The sequence below is a fragment of the Phocoena phocoena genome, chromosome 1 (assembly GCF_963924675.1).
Source record: "Phocoena phocoena chromosome 1, mPhoPho1.1, whole genome shotgun sequence".
In the NCBI taxonomy this organism is placed as follows: Eukaryota; Metazoa; Chordata; class Mammalia; order Artiodactyla; family Phocoenidae; genus Phocoena; species Phocoena phocoena.
Window position 1 is genome coordinate 113,874,349 of NC_089219.1, and position 21,279 is coordinate 113,895,627.

General features: G+C 56.5%; 1 protein-coding gene across 1 annotated transcript; it reads left to right on the top strand.

Moving 5' to 3' along the window:
• The first annotated feature begins 210 nt into the window (after window positions 1-210).
• On the top strand, window positions 211-13,216 carry BCAN (brevican). Its single transcript, XM_065882909.1, has 13 exons — window positions 211-301; window positions 1,012-1,386; window positions 1,690-1,864; window positions 2,140-2,267; window positions 2,757-3,050; window positions 5,026-5,247; window positions 5,812-6,462; window positions 9,959-10,066; window positions 10,754-10,912; window positions 11,531-11,613; window positions 11,977-12,121; window positions 12,589-12,779; window positions 13,109-13,216. Exons 1-13 carry the CDS (start codon window positions 211-213, stop codon window positions 13,214-13,216), a joined length of 2,730 nt encoding a protein of 909 aa, XP_065738981.1.
• Window positions 13,217-21,279: the final 8,063 nt, after the last annotated feature.

Here is a 21,279-nt window from a genome sequence, read left to right on the forward strand (position 1 = left end):
CGCAGCAACAGAGACCCAATGCAGCCAAACATAAATAAATAAGAATCCCTTGTGGGGAGACAGAAAGAGTGTTAATTAATAGTGAGGTGGGGGCAGTGGGCTTCTGGAGTCAGGATATGTGTGATCCATGTGGACATGAGAGGGAGTCAGAAGTCCATCCTGAGGTCTAACCCCATCTTTCCTCCTCCATTCCCCGCCTCATCCTGCAGCATGGCCCTACCATCTCTGCCCCTGCTGGCAACCCTGGCTCTGGCCTGGGTCCCTGCGGCCTTAGCTGATGCTCTGGAAGGAGACAGCTCAGGTAAGCAACCCCACTCAGGGTCACTGTCAGTCTCCTGCATCTCCCCTGTGGTAGGAAGGAGCCTCTTGTTCAGCCCTAACCAACGTCTGTCAGCCTTGAGGGACCCAGGGAGGAGACAGAATTGGGAGCACTGTGGGGGAAGATCAGGGCAGGGACACTTGAAAATAAGGGATGATTTGTGGGCCGCTGGTCGGGTGGCGGAATCTTGGGAGTAGGGCTGGGGAGGGGCACTAGGTGCATGGCTGCCAGTCTCCAGGGTGGAGGATGGGAGACCCTTGGGGCACGATGAATGGGGCTGGGAGGCAGAACAGAGGTGGAATTGGGAGAAATCGTGAAAGTGACTGAAGGGAACAGACTGGGAAACTTTGGGGATAAGACTGCAGGACCCAGGGGGTGAGGTTAGAAGACCCTGGGGTGGGGGCCAGGAATCCTGGGGTGGTACTGGGAGACTTTGGGGGTGAATTTGACTGGGAGACTTTGTGGATCGGTCTGTAGACCGTGGGGGGTGGGCCTGGGGGACCTAGAGGTGGGTTTGCAGGACTCAGCGGGCCCGAGCCCAGGTTCTTGGGGGCGGGGTTACGAAAACCCCTGGGCAAGGCCCGGGAATCCTAGGGCGGGGCGTCGGGATCCTGGGGCGGGGCTCGGAAACCCTGGGGCGGGTCGTGGCAGATCCACAGCACGAAGTTCCAGCCGGCCCCGCCCGCCCACAGAGGACCGGGCTTTCCGCGTGCGCATAGCGGGTGACGCGCCGCTGCAGGGCGTGCTGGGCGGCGCCCTCACCATCCCGTGCCACGTTCACTACCTGCGGCCGCCGCCAAGCCGCCGGGCCGCGCAGGGCTCCCCCCGGGTCAAGTGGACCTTCCTGTCCGGCGGCCGGGAGGCCGAGGTACTAGTGGCGCGGGGGCTACGCGTCAAGGTGAGCGAGGCCTACCGGTTCCGCGTGGCACTGCCTGCCTACCCAGCGTCACTCACCGATGTCTCCCTGGTGCTGAGCGAGCTGCGGCCCAACGACTCGGGCATCTACCGCTGCGAGGTCCAGCACGGCATCGACGACAGCAGCGACGCTGTGGAGGTCAAGGTCAAAGGTGAGAGGGCAAAGATGGAGAGAGGTTCCCGGAGAGAGGGAGGGGAGCCCACAGTCTGAAGCGGAAGCAAACACCTAGAAGGCACAGACTGAGTTGGAAAAGGAGCGGGTAGCTACAGGCCTCTGTTACCTCCTTTCTCTCTTCAGGTGGAGGAAATTCTACCCACAGTCTAACTGAAGCCCCTCATGCTGTAGAGCGGGCGCTATTTGGACTTTACCCTTTGTATACAGCGGGTTGACAAGGAGGGGAAGGGGAAGTCAGTGTGCTGGGTGATCCTGCCTCAGGATCCTCTCTGCCCCTCAGGGGTCGTCTTTCTCTACCGAGAGGGCTCTGCCCGCTATGCTTTCTCCTTCGCTGGGGCCCAGGAGGCCTGTGCCCGCATCGGAGCCCGAATCGCCACTCCGGAGCAGCTCTATGCCGCCTATCTTGGGGGCTATGAACAGTGTGATGCTGGCTGGTTGTCCGACCAGACCGTGAGGTGGGCTGGGGCTGGGGCCCTGGAGCTTCTAGCTGTTTCTGAGGTGGGCTGTGGCCTCTGGTTCTGCCAGGGGCTGCCTCAGGCTGGCCATATAGGGCTCCCTGCCTCTGGCGGATGAAGCTGGTCTTTGGAGGGTGGGTTAGGACCCCGCCTTGGTGGGGGGTGTGCATTTCTGCAGAGCTAGGAGGACAATTGGCTGCACTGAAAGGCAGTGTGATTCAGGGGGGTCACCATGGGATGGCTCCCTGGTGAAGGCATTTGTACCCCTTCCCCAGGTATCCCATCCAGACTCCACGAGAGGCCTGTTATGGAGACATGGATGGCTTCCCTGGGGTCCGGAACTATGGAGTGGTGGACCCGGATGACCTCTATGATGTCTACTGTTATGCTGAAGAACTAAATGGTGATTGGGGGTAGGGAGTTGCCAGGGGAAGAGCCCCCTCTCCAGTGCTGCCCATAGGTCCTCCTGGGCCTCTGCTGGACCTTATCGTCCTTTATCATCCTGTATTTAAGTGGGCAGCCAGTGGTAAGGAAACAGTCAGTGTCCCTTCCTCCAAACACTGTCATAGAGACAAGTTCATGGCCAAAGCCTCAGACAGGTGGTAGGAGACTGAGTTTGAGTCTGCTGTTACCTGCTGTGCATCTCTCTATGTTTTAGTATCTCTGAGCCTCAGTTTCCTTCTTGGCAGAATTAGGAAGTTGGGCCAGGTTCTTTCGAGCAATATTATCGATCCTAAGATTCTATCAAGACTTCGATCCTATAAAGTAGTGTGATGGACTGCATGTCGCAGATGAGGAGACTGAGGCCCAGAGAAGCTTGCCCAGAGTCTCTGTGGGAGCCCAGGGTGGAAGGAGCTCCCTTCCTGGTAACCCAGCCTCTTCTTCTCCCCAGGAGAGCTGTTCCTGGGTGCCCCTCCAGACAAGCTGACATTGGAGGAGGCACGGGCATACTGCCAGGAGCGGGGTGCTAAGATTGCAACCACAGGCCAGCTGTATGCAGCCTGGGATGGTGGCCTGGACCGCTGCAGCCCAGGCTGGCTGGCTGATGGCAGTGTGCGCTACCCCATCGTCACACCCAGCCAGCGCTGTGGTGGGGGCCTCCCTGGTGTCAAGACTCTCTTCCTCTTCCCCAACCAGACCGGCTTCCCCAACAAGCACAGCCGCTTCAATGTCTACTGCTTCCGAGGTGAGCCCACCTCCCTGCAGAGGCTGAGACCAACCTCAGGGAGACGGAGTCGAAGCCTATGCTCTTACCCCAGCCCCGACCAGTTTCTCTTGGGTCTTTGCCATTTGCCTCAAGGAGCTTTGGGTGGTGCTCAGCTTGTCACTTAGGGTTCTAATTCTGGTTGTGCCCTCTGACTTGGTCTTTGTGGCCTCAAGGAGGGCTCACCTCGCTGCATCTCCTCACCTGCCTCCACACCAGTAGTCCCTGCCGTGTCTCTTCCTGTTGCAAAGCTGCCTCTCCCTTATTGGGCTGCCAAATATGTCTCCATCTCTGGTCAGCTCATGAGCAGACCAGAGATGACTGACATTCTCTGAATCCAATGAATGATCTGCTCCAGTTAACTAAATACGCTTCAGAGGGGTTTCCAGAACCTTCAGCTTGAAGGTATCAGATTTTTACCACCAAATATTGAGGGACAGACATAATTCCCCCCACAGGGAGCAGGTCCTTAAAGACAGCTGGGTGTAGAGATGGCTTCCTGCCCACATCTTATATTGGGAGCTGGAGGGGAGGCAGTGCCTGCGACCCCCAGAGGCACAGGGCCCAGGCCAAGGATGACTGACAATCAGGGAGGCATTGCCATGGAGCATTGGAGTCCCTGCCCCAACTGTGAGCCTGCAGTACTGGTACAAGGGCTGGAGGCAGAAATGGAAAGAGAAGACACAGCCTACTAGGAGCCCTTAGTCTGAAGGAGGAAGACACGGTTTCTGCCATGGGAGCCCGCAGTCTGACCAAAGACGAAATGCTTCACTCCCAGCGCAAGGAAAGACTGAGAGAAAAGCATTACTTCCCCTGGGACAGATCTCCAGATGGCTTTAGCCCGAGGCTGGGAGGGGTGGGGAAGGCAAGTCCACAGGAAGACAGGTCCGTCTGGAAAGACTTACTTGAACACAGATAATGGTGATGCTGCTGCTACTAGTTATACCGATAGCAGTTAACACTTCTAGCACCGATTATAATTATGTCCCAAGCACTGTTATGGAAAGAAATTGAAGGAGGAACTGAATCAGGAGAAGAGGGGAAGGAAGAGGACGACTATGGCTGGGAGCAGGTGGAGGGCAGAGGCGGGCAAGGGTACAGGTTTGCTTGTCTGGTATGAGCAAGGCTCACTGAAGCAGGTGATGCAGGCAGGATGCGCTGTCCTGTCCTGTCTGGCTGAACACGGCTGGCCCTCAGGGCTTTTCTTAGCCCAATTCCACCTTTGCTTCACTGGTTTTCTGCTCTTGGTTCCCTTCCCCTGGGACAAGGTAATTCATTCTAAAACTCTGGTTATTTGAAGAGAGCAGATCCTGGAAGGATGGGGTGGCCACTTGCCCCTTGGCCCCAACACCGAGGTCATCAGGCGGTGATGGTTGAATGTCCTTCCTGTACCCTACCCTTCAGCTCTCCTGTGGTGATGGCAGCCTGTCCCCTTCCATTTCTAGAGTCTTAGGATGACTGGGATCCCTCACACCTTACCCTAAAACCAGGGTCCCAAGGTGCTGAGGCCATTCTGTCCATCCTTCTGCCTCCATCTCCTTACTCGAGGGATGACCTCTCTCCTGAGCCTTCCTTTACCATTCTATCTAAAGTAGTACTTCCCGTCTCCTTGCTAAACTTAATTGTTCTTTATATGGTAACATTATATGTTTATTTGTCTGTATCTAGAATATAAATCCCCTTGAGGGCAGGAAGCTTGCTGTTTTGCTGGGCACTGTATCCTCAGTGCCCAGGAGAATGCTCGGCATGACACATAGCGGGCACTTGATTAATGCTTGAGGAATGAGTGATGAAGCCCCGGGGTGCTCTCTGGGCCCCGTGGGTGCTCCATAGGGAAGATGAGAGAGAATTAAGAGAATGCTATGGTCTCTGAGTCTAACCCAGAACCCTCACATGCAGGCCTGTGAGGGCAGAGGCACCTCCTTAACCTCCCATTGGCACTTTCCTCCTGCCACAGACTCTGTCCAGCCCTCTGCCATCCCTGAGGCCACTGACCTGGCCTCTGATGCACTGGAAGCCATTGTCACAGTGACAGAGACCCTGGAGGAACTGCAGCTGCCTCAGGAAGCTGCGGAGAGCGAGTCCCGGGGAGCCATCTACTCCATTCCCATTATGGAGGATGGAACAGGTGGAAGCTCCACTCCAGAAGACCCAGCAGAGGCCCCTAGGACCCTCCTAGGTAACTCAAATCTCTTATCCTGGGGATATCCACACCTGGGAGAAGTTGGGGCAGAAAGGGCAAGCCCAGGCTGAGGCCAGGGTTGTCGCTGCCGTGATTCTACCCTGTCCTCTCTCAGCAGCACAGTCGTGCAAGGCATCTCTCCTGTTCCTCTCCCAACCTTTGCCTTTCCAGCAAATCCCACTCCCAGATAGCTGGGTCTGGAGATGCTTGGACTAAGGAGCTGCCCTCTGGGAAGGAGGGATCTCCTTTCTTTGGTCTCTCCTCCCCCTCACCTACCCAAAATAAACAGAGAATTTTAACAGACTGGGAGAAGGAGATGCAACCACCAGGTTTTCCTGGGCTAATGACAGCTCATAGAGCCTTCTCAAGTGTTGCCTCACTATTGCAGCTCCAGTTGAAATTCTTCTGGTGTGGAGCAAAGGCAGTTCCTCCCCAGGGCAGGCTCTTCCCTCTCCCTGAGGGCTCACCCTCCCCAGCCCCACCTTTCTCCCCTTCCCCTTCCTTCTTCCTGGCCTCTGGTGGGTGCTGTCCCTGGTGCTGAACCATCTGTGCTTTGCCTAGAATTTGAAACCCAATCCATTGTACCTCCCCTGGGGTCCTCAGAAGAGGAAGGCAAGGTGTTGGAGGAAGAAGAGACACACAAGGATGAAGAAGAGAGAGAAGAGGAAGAAGAAGAAGAGGAGGAGGTGGAGGACGAGGCCCTGTGGGCCTGGCCCAGTGAGCTCAGCAGCCTGGACCCAGAGGCCCCTCTCCCCACTGAGCTGGCTCCAGAGGAGTCACTCTCCCAGGCATCCCCACCAGTGAGGGCAGTCCTGAAGCCTGATGCATCACCACCTCCCTACGGAGAGCCAGAGGCTCCCAGGCCTCCAACGGTCCTTGGACCACCCACGGAGGCCCTGCCCTCTCCCAGGGAAGGGAACCTGGCATCCCCATCACCTTCCACTCCGGTTGGGGCAAGAGAGATAGGGAAGGAGACTGGGGGTCCTGAGCTGTCTGGGGTCCCTCGAGGAGAGAGTGAGGAGACAGGGAGCTCCGAGGATGCCCCTTCCCTGCTTCCAGCCACACGGGTCCCTGAGGGTACCAGGGACCGGGAGACCCCTTCTGAAGAGAATTCTGGAAGAACTGTCCCAGCAGGGACTTCAGTGCATGCCCAGCCGGTGCTGCCCACTGACAGTGCCAGCCATGGTGGAGTGGCCGTGGCCCCCTCATCAGGTAACTTTGCCCAAGGCTCAACCTCCCTCTTTATCCTCGTCCTCTTTCCCCCCCTGCAGCTCTGGATCACCTGACCTATAGTCCTTTAACCCACCACTGCCCCAGACTCTCTTGTCCTTTGCCTTCATTCTCCTACCCACCTCTACCTGTGGGCTTCCAATCTTGGATACCCCACCTTGTGACTTCCATTCCAGCTCTCTGAGTCCTCACCCTGTAACCCCCAACTCCATGACTCCCACCCTGTGACCCTGTCCCTGTTTCTGAAATCCACACTGTGACCCCCAGCCCTACCACCAAACACCTGGAACTTTTTCCTACCCTCGGCTCTCTACCTGTGACTCACATTTCACTGGCCCCACAGAGGACCCTCATGCCTTGTTCAGTGGGTGCCCTCATTGCCTTTTGCGTTCTTCAAGGCCCAGGCCCATCCTCCACTGCTCCCTCTCCCTCCTGTGTGCCACCTCCCTTCAGCTGCCTCCCACTGGTATCAGGGAAGTCTGGGATCCCATGCCCACCCCTCAACCTTTGGGGTCCAGGAGAGCCCTATCCCCACAGAGCCTTAAGCAACTACTTCTGTGAAGTACTTTTTTCGACTGTTTCATGGAAACAAGCCTTGGAAATAAATCTCTATTAAACCGCTTTATAACCAAAACTCTGGCACCCTCTGTCTCCACCCCCAGCTGTTTGCCCCTTTCATTCCATGGAGTTGTGTCCTGGGTAGCTCTTTGATGGTTCTTTTGGTGCCATCTCTCTCTCTGTGTCTCTGTCTCTCTCTTTCTCCCCCTGGGTCTTTGTGTGTCTTTGTGCCTCTTCCGTCTCCATCTTCAGCCTGCACCCTTTCCTGTCCTAGCAGTCTAACAGCCCCTGCTGTTCCCTTGTCCTCTCCTCAGGCCTGTCTCCGCCTTCCTTCCTGACTGCTGAGATCCCAAATCTGACTGTACACTTTACCCCAGAGAAGTCTTTGTCTGTCAGTCTGCGGGAGTGCTGGGAGTTGTAGTCCCTCACTCCTGATGGAGAGAAACCTCTGCAGGCCAGTGTGTGTGTGTGTGTGTGTGTGTGTGTGTGTGTGTGTGTGTGTACACGTGTCCCTTTCTGATCCATCTTGATGGCTCCCATCTAGAGCCATACATACAGAGGACTGACAGAGAAAGCCCCTCTTAGCATGAAGGCCATTCCCTGGTGTCCAGGTGCCCCAAGGCTCTGTTCCCCTCCCCCACATATCAGCAGGGGAATGGTATCTCGCTTTCATCCCACTGCCTATGGCCTCCCCCTCCTCCACTAACTCCTGCACTAATGACCACCCTCACCCACTATTTCACCCTTCCTGAACCCAGAGGATCTCAAAGTTCCTATTGCTGGAGAAGAAACAAATCAGGAGGGGAGGTTGGAGAGTGTGGAGGGAGGGGGAATGGGGAGTTAGGTTCTGGGGTCTGAGAGAAAGAAGCCCTATCTATTCAGTGAAGGTTGAGCTTCCAAATGGAGATCTCTGGAGAAGGCTGGGACCCTCCTAGTACCAGGGTCATTCTCCTAGATGGCCCAGGGTGGGCTAGGGGGCTCTACATCACACCTAGGCTCACTCATTTCAACTACTGTTTCCCTGCCCAGCTGGCCTTGGAGTTCAGTGCTGTGGGGTGAGGAGGGGCTTTGGTGGGAGAGGATCACCATTGGAAGTACCTGCGGTGTCTTAGTTACCCCACCTGGGGGATGAGTGAGAGGTCCTCCAGCCTGCTATTGCAGCAGTAAGGAAGGAAGAACTTTCTGATTGTGTATAGTAGTTGATCCAGAAGGGGGGAGGTGGAAGACCAGAAAGTCTCAAGAGGAGTTCCTTCACCACCAACACCCAACCCCCACCATCCTGGTTCAGGTTCTGCCACCCACAGCCAGGGGGAGGGACCTGTGGCTTGGGTAAGGCCCCAGGGACCAAGTTTGAGAGTCTTTGGCCCCCAGGGTTAGGGGGTTGGACAGAGAGGAGCAGAGAGGATCACGGGGGGAGCAGGAAAGTGTGAGGAAAGGAAGGGGGTTCAGGACTCCTACCCTTTGTAGGACCTGGTCCTTAAAGGGTTAAATAAAACACTTCCCCTTCTTGCTTTGCCCTAGGAGGTAGCAGTACCAGCTTGAAAGAAACTATTGGCAGAAGGGGTGATGACAGGGGGAGTGGTGTTGGAATAGCTGATTCATTTTACCCAAAACAGCTAGGTCATCCCAGCAAAATTCTTTGAATCACCTCCAGCTTCTCCTCCCCGCACCTCTGCTCTGATCCCCACCAGGCAGTGGGATCTTGGGCCAGAGTAAAGCACTGTGGGCATGGGCCTTGGCTGCTAGGAGTGGATGGCTTGGTCTGAGGGGTCCTGCCCAGGGCTGGGCCGAGAACACTGACCTGCTCTGTCAGTCTGTGGGGCCATCATCTCCAGGTCATCCGGATCAGAAAGGAGTAGAATCTGACAGCCCCTTCAGCACCTAGGCCCAGTCTAAGGGCAGCCACCCAAGATCATGAGAGAGAGTCCAGAAGAGAAGGCAGATGGCCTAGCCAGACGGAGCTGGATGTAGACAACAGATTGCAGGTCTTCAGAGTAGTGTGTTAGTCCAAGAAGACTGCCTGGAGGAGAGGGGCCAGAAGGAAGGAACAAAATGGACTGGAGGGGTTTCTAGGCTGGGGAACCTGCAGGAGGCCCCAAGTGGAGGGGGAAAGGGGAGTCTGGTAACGGGGTGGGGGGAGAGTCCTGGGAGATAAGAAGGGGAGGCAAAGAGCTTGGATGATGTTGAGAGAGTGTGTGGAGCCAGTGCTACAGGACAGGGGGAGCTGCTGCAGCTCCATTTCTGGGAAGGGTTGGGGGGGCGAAGGAGTAGGGCATAGAGTGAGGGAAGTGCATTGGATCTTCACTAAGAGCTTCTGGGCCTGACTCTGCCCAGTGGACAGCAGGAGGAATGGTTAGCTCCCTCCTAGACCACCCCAGTGTCAGGTCCCAGAAGCAGTAAATGGCAGGCCACACCTCACTGTTGCTATGGTGACTCTCCTCTCCTTCAGTTCCACCCAGCCCACCTAGACTACACAGAACTGTGCTAGGACCTGGCACAATGACAAGGGGTGGGGGACTAACCTCTAGGCCTAGAGAGGTAAAGTGACTGGCTCAATGTACCCAGCAGATCCAGGAGCTAGGTAAGAGTCCAGGACGCATGACTGACAGCCCAGTATCTTTCCCCTTAGTGGGATTAAACCCTGAAGGCCTTCCTGGACACTCCTCTTGGCCCCTGTTAGACGTGGCCCACACTGGTGGGCATGACAATGACCAGCACTGGGCTGAGCCAGTGCTCAAGTGGGGGGCAGTGAGGAGGGGAAAAAACCCAGAACTCAGGTCTGGGCTGTGACCAGAGGCAGGCTCCAGGGAGAACATTTAGGGTGCTGTGATAGCCCCCAGGACAAGCGGGTCAGGGCTGGGACCCCTGCTGCAGAGCTGTGCTTCCCTGGCCCCCCACCTCACACCTCTCTCCCTCTCAGGTTACTGTGTCCCCAGCCCCTGCCACAATGGTGGGACGTGCTTGGAGGAGGAGGAGGGGGTCCGCTGCCTATGTTTGCCTGGCTATGGGGGGGACCTGTGCGATGTTGGTGAGTGTGCTGAGGGGCTGCGTTGGGGGGAGAGCTGAAGCCTAGACCCTGCCACAACGCGCTAGTTCCAGGGCGTGGGACGGGACACTGGTTTTGGCCTTGCCATTAATGAATTTCCATTTGTTGTTGTTAGATGCACCCCGCACTTTGCGGGATCTTAGTTCCCTGACCAGGGATTGAACCTGGGCCTCCTGCAGTGGAAGCGCGGGAAAAGAATCCCCATTTCAGACAAATCACATAACTTCTCTGAGCCCTCCCGTCAATTTCCTCATCTGTTAAGTGGAATCAAAAATGACTCTCAAAAAAAAAAAAAAAATGACTCTCTCAGGGAGTCTATGCTCCTGGAATTTGGCAGGCAGGCAGTACTTGTCGGTTTCCATTCTCCTGGGAAGAGAGGAGGGTTCAGCTCTTCTTTAGGAAGGAGGATTGCAGAGACCCAGGGCGGGACTCCAGCCTCACCCTGGTCTGTGTCGCTCAAGAGAAGGAAGGCATCAAGGCCCCCCTCCAACCAGGGCCCTTCCAGCTCCTAGCCGCTCCTTCTCTACTCTCTCTTTGGCACCGCCCTCCTACACTTAGCCCGCCCCCTCGGTCTGAGGTGGTGGGAGGAGCCCAGTCCCTGTCTGGGGACCCAGGCTCTCAGAGTTTCGGGGTTCTCCCGCCTAAGCTGCCTGCCCTTCTGTGTCCTAGGCCTCCACTTCTGCAGCCCCGGCTGGGACGCCTTCCAGGGCGCCTGCTACAAGCACTTTTCTACACGAAGGAGCTGGGAGGAGGCGGAGAACAAGTGCCGGATGTACGGCGCGCACCTGGCCAGCGTCAGCACGCCGGAGGAACAGGACTTCATCAACAGTGGGCTGGGGACAGGGCAGGAGGCGACCCTCGTCACCTGTTCTCTCACTCACACACTCACTCATCAATCAATCAATCAATCAGTTAATGAGTGTGTTAATTAACTCCCTTATACATTAATTCAGGCACTCATTACTTGGTTTACCTCATTCATTCATTCATTCACTTTTCTTTCCTCTCTCCCTCCTTCCCACTCCACACGTGGGTAGTGGGGCTTCAGGCAGGGGAGGGCTGAGATTCGCGCAGGAAATACACCTGCATCAGCCTGGCGGTTGCTTGGGGGCTTATCTTTAGTCGCTCCCCACCTCCCTGGCTCTCCTGCCTCCGTCTACTCTCCCCGACTCTGACCTTGCTGAGAGTTTTTACTTTTTCCAGAGTTTCCCTTTTCTAGCCCTGGTGATATTTTTCTTCTTCCCTCACCCCCCACGCCCCTGCCTTCCATCCCGCCCTTGTGCAGATGTTGGAGGGATAAGGATACCGGGAAGCGCGGATTTGGGGTTGCGGGAAGGACTTCCCCCCCGCGAGCACCCACAGGGAGCCCGATGACAGGGAATGGCCGCCATCTGCTGGCAGCGAAGCTCACTGCACACCTTCGTCTCCCCTGCGGTTCTTCCCCAGATCGATACCGGGAATACCAGTGGATCGGGCTCAATGACAGGACCATCGAAGGCGATTTCCTGTGGTCAGATGGTGTCTCCCTGGTGAGAGGTTCTGGCCGCCCCTCACGCTGTCTAGGTCGCTTCTTCGAAGCATTTCTGCCCTCTACCCCCAATAACCCCCATCCCTCCCTCTCCTTTTACTGGCCCCTTACCTTTTCCTCTTCCTGGCCCTCCTGCATTCCTTGTGTCCCCTTCTCTTCTCTTCTGGTTCCCATTATCCTTCCCCCCAAAGCCCCTGACATCTTCTTTTTCCTTCTGGGTCCCCTACTCCCCATCCCTCTAGCCTTCCCTCTCCTGGTGCCCCTCCCCCACCCCTTCTCCTCAGGTCCTCCAGGTCCATTCCTCTCAGTGCTCCTGGGGCTGGAGCTCCTCACCACCTCCTCCATCCTCCCCCCACCCTCCCAGCTCTATGAGAACTGGAACCCTGGGCAGCCAGACAGCTACTTCCTGTCCGGAGAGAACTGCGTGGTTATGGTGTGGCACGATCAGGGACAATGGAGTGATGTGCCCTGCAACTACCACCTGTCCTACACCTGCAAGATGGGGCTGGGTGAGGGCGGGCGAGGGGGAGGAGGGGTGGGGGCTAGAGAATCCTGGAACTGATGTGTGTGCAGAAGGAGGGTGCAAAGCTACACAGAGAAATCAGAAATGTGTCCCAGGCCGTGGGCATGGGCGGGATAACAAATTAGATGGGTCCATTTGGAACCCCTACTCTTTATTATTTATTTGTTTGGTTGCACCGGGTCTTAGTTGCGGCCGGTGGGCTCCTTAGTTGTGGCATGCAATCTCTTAGTTGCAGCATGCATGTGGGATCTAGTTCCCTGACCAGGAATTGAACCGGGGCCCCCTGCATTGGGAGCTCGGAGTCCCAACCACTGTGCCACCAGGGAAGTCCCTGGAACCCCTACTCTTTTTGTGTGTCAGGTTATGGCCTACTCCTCTCCTCCTTCATCCCAATTCTGGGAACTGTTACCCCCAGAGCCCAGCTCCCAGTTCCTGACTGTGTCCCCCCTGCAGTGTCCTGTGGCCCCCCACCAGAGCTGCCCCTGGCTCAAGTATTTGGCCGTCCACGGCTGCGCTATGAAGTAGACACAGTGCTTCGTTACCGGTGCCTGGAGGGCCTGGCCCAACGCAACCTACCACTGATCCGCTGCCAGGAGAATGGTCGCTGGGAGCCCCCCCAGATCTCCTGTGTGCCCCGCAGGCCTGTGAGTGCCAGGAGGAGGCAGGTGGGGGGCGCTAGCCAACACAACCCTGGGCTCCAGTCCTAGCTCTGTCCATCACTGGCTGTGTAATCTTGGAGTTATCACTACCCCTCTCTGGGGCAAAGAGGAGGTGGGCTGAATGCTCCGGGGTCCCCTTCAGTGCTGCTGTCTGAGAATATGCAGCCACAGTCTGGGCTCTTAAGGGCTGAGCCAGGGAAAGTGTTTTGATGAGGTCAGAGGTCAAGGAGCAAGAACCCAGAGGGCAGGCTCTGAGAAGAGAGAGAGGGAGGAGGAGCCCAAGGGTGGAGGGTGAGTGTGTGTGTCTTTCCCAGGCTCGAGCTCTGCGCCCAATAAAAGCCCCAGAAGGACATCCGAGGAGGCTCCTGGGGAGCTGGAAGGCACGGTTGACACCCCCTCCCAATCCCGCTCCAGGTCCCTAAGGGTCAAGGCCCCCAGTACTGCGCTCTGCCCCCAACCTTCCCTCCAACCCATGCTTTTCCCATCACAGGGAGTGACAACGAGAGGGGTGGAGCTGAAGTCCAGGTGATAGTGTCTGGAGGGGCTTCTGTGAAATACCTGGGTAGCTCCAGCCCTGCCTTAGGCTCTCTCACCCCTATCCTGGGCATCAGGTTTTTCCCTCAGGGCCTTGAGTAGGTCCCTAAGTGCCTCAACTGCCCTCTCCTTGCCAGCCATCCTGTCCTCTCCATTCCCCTGGGGGGCACTGTGCCCACTCATTCTCGGTTTTCCAAGAGAATGGGTTCGCAGGGTGGAATACCTGTAAAACCAGCAGGAAATAAAGCTGCATTTGAGCCCAAACAAGATTGATGCCTCTGTGTGTGAGAGAGAAAAGTGGAGTTGGGCCGGGCCTCACAGGATAAATAGACCTTCTGTGTTTATTAGCTTCTGAAGGTCAGAGAAGTCCTCAAGATGTCAGTGCCTGATATGAGTGCCTGGCACAGAATAGCTGCCCAGTAAGTATTTATGGAATGAATAAGCCCACGGGGGTTGGGGAACAGCATGAGGATATTTGGAAGAAGCTGGAGTGCCCAGAGTGTCCAGTCAAGCCGACCTGGAGAAGTTCAGTCTGGGGAGGTAGAGGGGCTGAGGGCCCAGAGAGGTGGGTGCTTTGGTGTCCCCATTCCGAGGTTCCAGAGGGGGATTCTCCCAGGGGGTGTGAGGGTGAAGGGAACGCAGAGGGTTAGGCTTCAAGAAGGCTTACTTTCAGCAGAAGCAGCAGAGATGCAGGAACGGGGAAACAAGGGCGGGCAGAGATCTGGGGAACGACCTGTGAGGCCCATAGGCTGTGGTCAGCAGAGGGCGCTGCGGCTGCAGACACGTCAGCCTGAGAGTGCCGTGTGCGCGTGCGTGAGTGGAGCCGAACTGGAGGAGTCCCAGGATACCGCCAGGGAGCGCTGGGGTCTGTCTTTCTGAGGAGCCCAGGGAAGGGAAGCGGGTTTCGGGCTGTGGGGCGGGAGGAAGGTAGGACTTCCGGCCAGGCTGAGCTGGCCCTGGGGTCTGTGAGTCAGCGGAGACTGAGATGATGAGGTCACTCTCTGAATAGTGGAGAGAGAATGATCAGCTGCGCGCGCGCGTGTGTGTGTGTGTGTGTGTGTGTGTGTGTGTGTGTGTACCTCATCGCAGTCCACTGAATTGTGCCTTCTTGTGCCTCCTGGTAAAGTGTTTTGCCAGCATGCTGTCTGTCTTCTTGATGGGGGTGAATCTTACTGCTGCAGATCCTCACACTTAACCACACTGGTTCACACACATGCACACACGTGTGCACACTGTCATGTGTACACACTTCTGCTTGTGCCCACGGTTACACCACATTCACGCACATGGGCAGTTCTTACTCCTTTTTGTAGAAGTCAGTAAAACCTGATAAAACTAAGGGTTAGGGAGACAGATCCAGAGGAGCAAAAAGCTTAGAGAGGACAATATGAAGAGACCCAGACAGGTGAGACAGGACAGAGAAAGACAGGTGATTGTTGGGGGGAGCTGGGGGCTCTCCCAGGCCATCCCTGCCCAGGCCCATCCTGGGCCTTCTCCAGGTATGTAAACCCCAACCAGCTGGTCTCTGAGACACCAACACTGACCTCCCAGAGCCAGCTCCCAACCAATCACCAACCACCACATTCCTCTCTTCGCCCCAGGCTCTCCTGTCCCACCTTCTGCCCGGCCCACACTCCACACCTCCACAAGACACAGCCTAGCATGGCTAGGGAGTGGGACTGTTTTTTTTTTTTTTTTTTTTTTTTTTTTTTTTTTTTTTTTTTTTTTTTTTTTATGCGTTACGCGGGCCTCTCACTGCTGTGGCCTCTCCCGTTGCGGAGGACAGGCTCCGGACGCGCAGGCTCAGCGGCCATGGCTCACGGGCCCAGCCGCTCCGCGGCATGTGGGATCCTCCCAGACCGGGGCACGAACCCGTGTCCCCTGCATCGGCAGGCGGACTCTCAACCACTGCGCCACCAGGGAAGCCCGGGACTGTTTTTTAAGCAGCTACGAAGAAGAAGATGATCCTGGGGCCAGAGCAGAACCCCACTTTATCCTGTATTACCCTGCAATTACCCACTCATTGCACTTTTAGGGATGTCAGAGCATTAAGCTGGAATTGTAAGTGGATCAAGACCAAAGTGGGCCTTTGAAGGTGGGGTCTGAAGAGGAGGAGGCAGTGTCTGTCCTTGGGTTTTTATTTTTTAATTAAATTATTTATTATTTATTTTTGGTTGCATTGGGTCTGTATTGTGCGCGGGGTTTTCTCTAGTTGCGGTGAGCGGGGGCTACTCTTCCTTGCGGTGCGTGGGCTTCTCATTGCGGTGGCTTCTCTTGCTGTGGAGCACAGGCTCTAGGTGTGCGGGCTTCAGTAGCTGTGGCGCATGGGCTCAGTAGTTGTGGCTCACGGGCTCTAGAGCACAGGCTCAGTAGTTGTGGCACACGGGCAGAGTTGTTCCACAGCATGTGGGATCTTCCTGGAGCAGGGCTTGAGCCCGTGTCCCCTGCATTGGCAGGCGGCTTCTTAACCACTGCGCCACCAGGGGAGCCCTGTCCTTGGGTTCTTAAGGGAGGTTGTCTGAGAAACATATCCTCACAGAGATGGAGTTTAGGTAGCAGGTTGGATTTCCTGGAGAGACTCTGGTGGGAAGCTGGAAGGGGCTTTGGTTTCCCAGCCTTGTCATCAGCTTTCTCACTGAATCTCCCGGCAGCAGTAGGCAGGGATCTACCGTCATTGATCTGTGGATGAGGAGAGTTCCAGAAGAACTAGGATCCCCCCTGTTCCCCTGACACCTGCTGAGCTGCTTGGGCAGGGCTGCCGGAAACGGAAGCCTTCTCCTGGCTTTGTTGGACTTCCTGGGGAAGGGAGAGCTGGTCCAGGGATGACTCAGCACCCTGCATAGAATCTAACCCCTGGACCAGTATGTGTGTGTGTGGGGGGGGGGGGCTCTCTTGGTCTGGATAGGGGGAATCGGCCCCTCATGGAGTGTCATCCCTATCTCTTTGGACAGCTGGAGTAGGGGCACAGCTGTATCTACCTCTGCCTCCAGGACACAGCAGAGTGCCCTGGGTATACGGTTAAGCTCCCAGCCTCCTTTCCTTATATCTAGAATGGGGGTTCCCTCCCCCTCTATGTGGAGAGAGGAGGCCCAGCTTGGGTTAGAGCCTTGGGCATTGAAAAGGGGCCTGAGAGCCCAGGGAGATGGGCCTTCCAGAGGTCCTCCACCTGCCAGGGTCCCCAGCTTTTCCCAGTCTGCTCTTACCCACATCCCACCTCCCCATTCCTCCCCCACTCCCCACCCCCCCACCCATAACTCCCACACACTGCCCTGACCTCACTGAAGCCTTTGTCCTAGCCTGTCTGTGGGCCTGTCTCCTGGGCAGGGAGAGAAAGGGCCCCATTGTCCTGGCTGCCTTCTGCGACACAGTAGCTCCCAAAGACTTCCAAAAATGCTCAGCCTGTCAGACCCCCGTGGGTGGGAGGGCTTTCCGTAGGGGCTGCAGTCAGATCCCGCCTGGAGTGAGGATCCAGGTGCTGTCTCTCCCAGCGGTATAAAGGTTCCTCTGTTCCCCAGGCTAAAGGTCCTTCCTGAGATCTAACTTCCCATCTGCCTCCTGCAAAGCAGCCTTCTTCCTCCTGGGAAGGGAGAACTGAAAGATTCAGGGACAGAGCAGGGGAAAAGGATTGGGAAGGAGAGGAGAGAAAAGAAAAGAGGAAAATGGAAGAAAAATGTGGGGAAATTCCCCACTGAGAGACTCTAGACTCTCGTTAATCGTCTGAGTGTGTAGATCCTGTGGCCTCTGTGTTTATTTCCTGATGATTCTTCCTTTGTCTTTAGAAGTTGTTAACAGAGGGAAGGCTATTGGTTGACCACTTTGGACTGGAGCCCTGAAGAGGAACAGCCCACAGACCGCTGGCCCATGTTCTATGGCCCCCAAGTGACATCTAAGGATTCTTAGTATCGTTGGCAAGAATGTCTGTCTGTGCCTTTATCCCCATCAAGGTGAACTGAAGTTCTCTTTTGACACAGAATTTCCTGGCAAACGAGGTGAATAGAGAAAGAGGGAATCCAGGAGAGACCAAAGGATTCAGGACTTGGGAAGGGGCCAGGGAGGAGGGAAGAAAGGAAGTGGAAGAGTGGAAGACAGAGGAGAGGTGAAAAGGGGGAGACGAGGAAGGAGAGTGGGTCTGTGAGTGGTGAGTGAGGCTGACAGGGAGGGGGTGTCTCTCCTTAGCAGGGAGGAGGGAGGAGGGAGCCAGAGCCAGCGAGACGTCTCCCCACCCCCAAAATTGAACTCTCCAAGCCACCCCTCCTGGGACCCTGGGGCTCCACTTGTCAGCAGGAGCCCACAGCTGCTGGGAGGTGCTTCCTCGACAGTGGCCCCCTGGCACCTGCCTCGGTTTATTTCTGGTGCCACAGCTGAGTCACGGGGTGGGGAGAGTGAACAAAGGCTGGGGGAAGGGGAGCTCACGACTGGAAGAGGAGAAAGCTGAAGGAGGCTCTAGGACCTGGGACTCTGGGGCCCAGGTCTGCCCCTTTGGGAAAGAGGGGCCAGAGGCGACAGCATGAGAAACAGGAGTTAGGTTACAGGAGGGATGTCCACATTGGAGACCCTGGATTAATGGGGCTGGGGAAAGAGTGGGGAGTGGGAGGCAGAGTCTACTGCTTCTGAATTGTTGGAGAAGAGACATGATCTAGGTGTGCCAGTGCTGTATTAGAAAGAAAGGGGAGAGGGGCCCCCAGGGTGGATGGAGACGTGGCTATGGGATCTTCGGATCATGAGAGTGGAAACAGAGAGGGCCGTGTTTTCCTCTGCTTCTGGTCGCAGACTCCGTGGACCCTCACCTGAGGCCATTCTGTCCCTCTTCCTGCCCCTGAGCCCAAAAGTCCCTTCCCTGGTGGCTCACTTGAGACTCTCCTTTGTCTTTTTAAGGTGGGCCTGAGGACTCGGGAACGGGTCCCTGGGTCTTTTCTTTATCTACTGGAGCTGCATTCACGTGACACCTTCTCTTTTCCCACCTCCTAGGAAGACCCTCATGTCTAACTTCCACCCATCCTGCTGCAGCAGTGTCCTGGAACTTACCATCCCCTGTGGGCTGGGGCGGCCCCACAGGGACCCAGGGGCCTGTTGCCAAGCCCAGAGCCCTCTTGGGTTTCTTGGGCTTAGTCTCCATTCCCTCCCCTTTCTAGGGGCAGCCCCAGAGGGCACATTCCAGCTGAAATTAAATCACATTCCTCCATCCCTGCCTGACAAGGATGGCATTTCTGATAGCAGCTGTGACACCACAGGGTCAAGTGGCAGCAGCTGGTCCCCCAAGGAGGGGCCGAGAGGGGGAAACTAGGGGAGCTGAGAGACCAGGCCCTTTGGAAGCAATGAATGAACTCTGAGGCTTTGATCTCAAGAGGCCAGAGCAAGAAGCATAGACCCTGCAGTGGGAGGGATCCAGGTTAGACGGCAGCATCTCCTAGCTGCATGGAGCAGCAGGGAACGATCCAGTCCGAGCAGTACTGTGCAGATGGGAAAACCGAGGCCCCCAGCATCACCTCCTGAGAGGACCCTGGAAGAACACCCCCTCCCACCCCTGGACTGGGCTCCTGCATAGACGTGAGGCTGAGGGGGCCCTTTAAGAGGCCACACTCTGAGCTCCTTGGCCAGAACCCAAAGCCAAGGCCTTTGATTTCCTCTGAGCCTCTGGCGGCAGCAGCAGCAACCGGACAGCATCGGGCTGGGCTGAATGGAGAGCTCAGCCCCTGACCTCACCCTCCCAGGCGCCGCGGCCCGCACAGCCTTATAAGGAAGTGCCCCAAGCAAACTGAGGAAGTCACCTCCAGCCCCCCCATCCTACCCCCACCCCAGAGGCTATATTTACCCAGAGGAGGTCCCAGAATAACCTCCCACTTGTCCTCATGCTGGGATGGGGGGGATGTGGCGGGTGCTGCCTCCTCATTCCCTCCCCTGGGACTCCACCCTTCCAAGTGCTTCCTGTCGTCTGATCTCATCACAGTCGTTCATTCATTCATTTATTCATGTATTCAGTCCATGTGTACTGAGCACCCTTGGGTCCCCAGACCCCTCCAATTCTCTTCTCCAACCTGGTCCTCTCTCCTGGGCTCCACAAACCCACCCTCTCCCAGGGCAGCTCCTCCTAGAGGTCACAATTTCCTGCTGGATTCTCCAGCTCAGAAGATGAGACCACTGACTCCCAGCTGCCCCTACTGCCACACTCCCACTCCATCTCCCACAGTGGGTCACCAAGGCCTGAGACTGTGCTTTCCTTACCTGCCTTCCTCTCTTTCCCACTGCCACCCTTGTCCCCCACCTGGACCGCTGCAGTAGCCTCCCTGAAGCCCACCTACCTACCCCAATCCACTCTCACACAGCAGCCAGAGGTTCTATTTAAAATGCAAACCTGGTCATGTCATCTCACTACTTACAACCTTTCAAAGCTCCTCATTTCCCTTAGGATGAAATCCGTATTTCTTGGCTGCTTGGCTAGGCCTTGGCCCACTGGCCCCCAACTCCTCTCTAGTCTTATTGTGGACAGTTTACCCCTCATTCTCCACCTTCTGGCCACACAAGCCTACATTCTGTTCCTCAAATGCCCAGACTTCTCTTCCTGCCCCAGGACTTTGCACCTGCTCTTCCCTCTGACTAGAATCCTTTCCTCTGCCTCCTCTTCTCTCCTCCTCCCTCCTCCTCCTTCCTCCTCCCTCCTCTTCCCTCCTCTTCTCTCCTCCTCCCTCCTCCTCCCTCCTCCTCCCTCCTTTTCTCTCCTCCTCCCTCCTCCTCCCTCCTCCTCCCTCCTCCTCCCTCCTCCTCCCTCCTCTTCTCTCCTCCTCCCTCCTCCTCCCTCCTCCTCCCTCCTCTTCCCTCCTCTTCTCTCCTCCTCCCTCCTCCTCCCTCCTCCTCCCTCCTCCTCCCTCCTCCCTCTCCTCCCTCTTCCCTCCTCCCTCTTCTTCTCTCCTCCTCTTTCCTCCTCCCTCCTCCTCCCTCCTCCCTCCTCCTCCCTCCTCCTCCCACCTCTTCTCTCCTCCTCCCACCTCTTCTCTCCTCCTCCCCTCCTCCTCCCTCCTCCCTCCTCCCTCCTCCTCCCTCCTCCTCCCTCCTCCCTCCTCCTCCCTCCTCCTCCCTCCTCTTCACCACACAGGTCAGCTCCTGCTCATGCTTCAGGTTCCCAGGGCAGCCATCCCTGACCTCCTCCTCCCAGCCTTCCCCAGCCCAGATCAGGTGGGGCCCCCACTCTCTGCTCCCATAACCTCCTGCCCTTCTCTGTTTTCAAATATGATTTCCACTCAGAAGCCCTTGTTCGGTTAGAAGGTAGAGCTCTCGGGGCCAGGAACCTTGGACTCCCAGCACCTGCATGGTCCATGGTGCATAGGAGATGCCCTGTAAACATCTGACAGTCCCTGTTACTGTCCAACCCTCATTTCTCTTGCTGCACAGATGGACTACCATTGCCAAAGAGAACACACCACCCACCATATACGTCTTTTAGAAAGTCTTCACTTCTGTCTAACTGATGTCCCTCCACCTGTTTGGGACTGTTGGCAGAAATGGCTAGTTTGGGTAATTCTGCAGGGAACCAGGGATCTTGGTGTGGGGGTCAGGATGGGCACCAGACACAGGGAAGGACTGCTTGGCTTGGCCTCTGTCCTTGGTCCCCCATCCAGGCGGGGGTGCCCGAGGGCCTGGGGAGATCAAGCACAGGTCTCCTCTGTCCCATTAGAGGAGCAGGGCGTGGGCCTTATTTGCTCGGGCCAGTGTGCTGGCCCACAGCCTGGCGGGAGCAGACATGGCCTTGTTAGCAGTGAGTACAGGAAGGATCGTGGAGGCTTGGGCTGCCAGGAGGGCTGCCAGCATCCTGGACCCCAAGGGCAGAGGAGGGGGCCTGGGTACCTAATGCAAAGACTCTTAGGTGGAGGAGAAAGGCATGGGCAGAGAAACAGACAGTGAGGTTCTGTCAGGGGGCCTCTGTCCACCCCTCCTTGTCCAGAGGGTGAGACTTCAT

Bases quoted from the DNA above. Each gene is read 5' to 3' on its own strand.
- BCAN (XM_065882909.1), top strand. From the start codon at position 211: ATGGCCCTACCATCTCTGCCCCTGCTGGCAACCCTGGCTCTGGCCTGG. The intron at 302-1,011 runs GTAAGCAACCCC...GCCCGCCCACAG, and splicing joins TCTGGAAGGAGACAGCTCAG to AGGACCGGGCTTTCCGCGTG. The intron at 11,614-11,976 runs GTGAGAGGTTCT...CCACCCTCCCAG, and splicing joins GGTCAGATGGTGTCTCCCTG to CTCTATGAGAACTGGAACCC.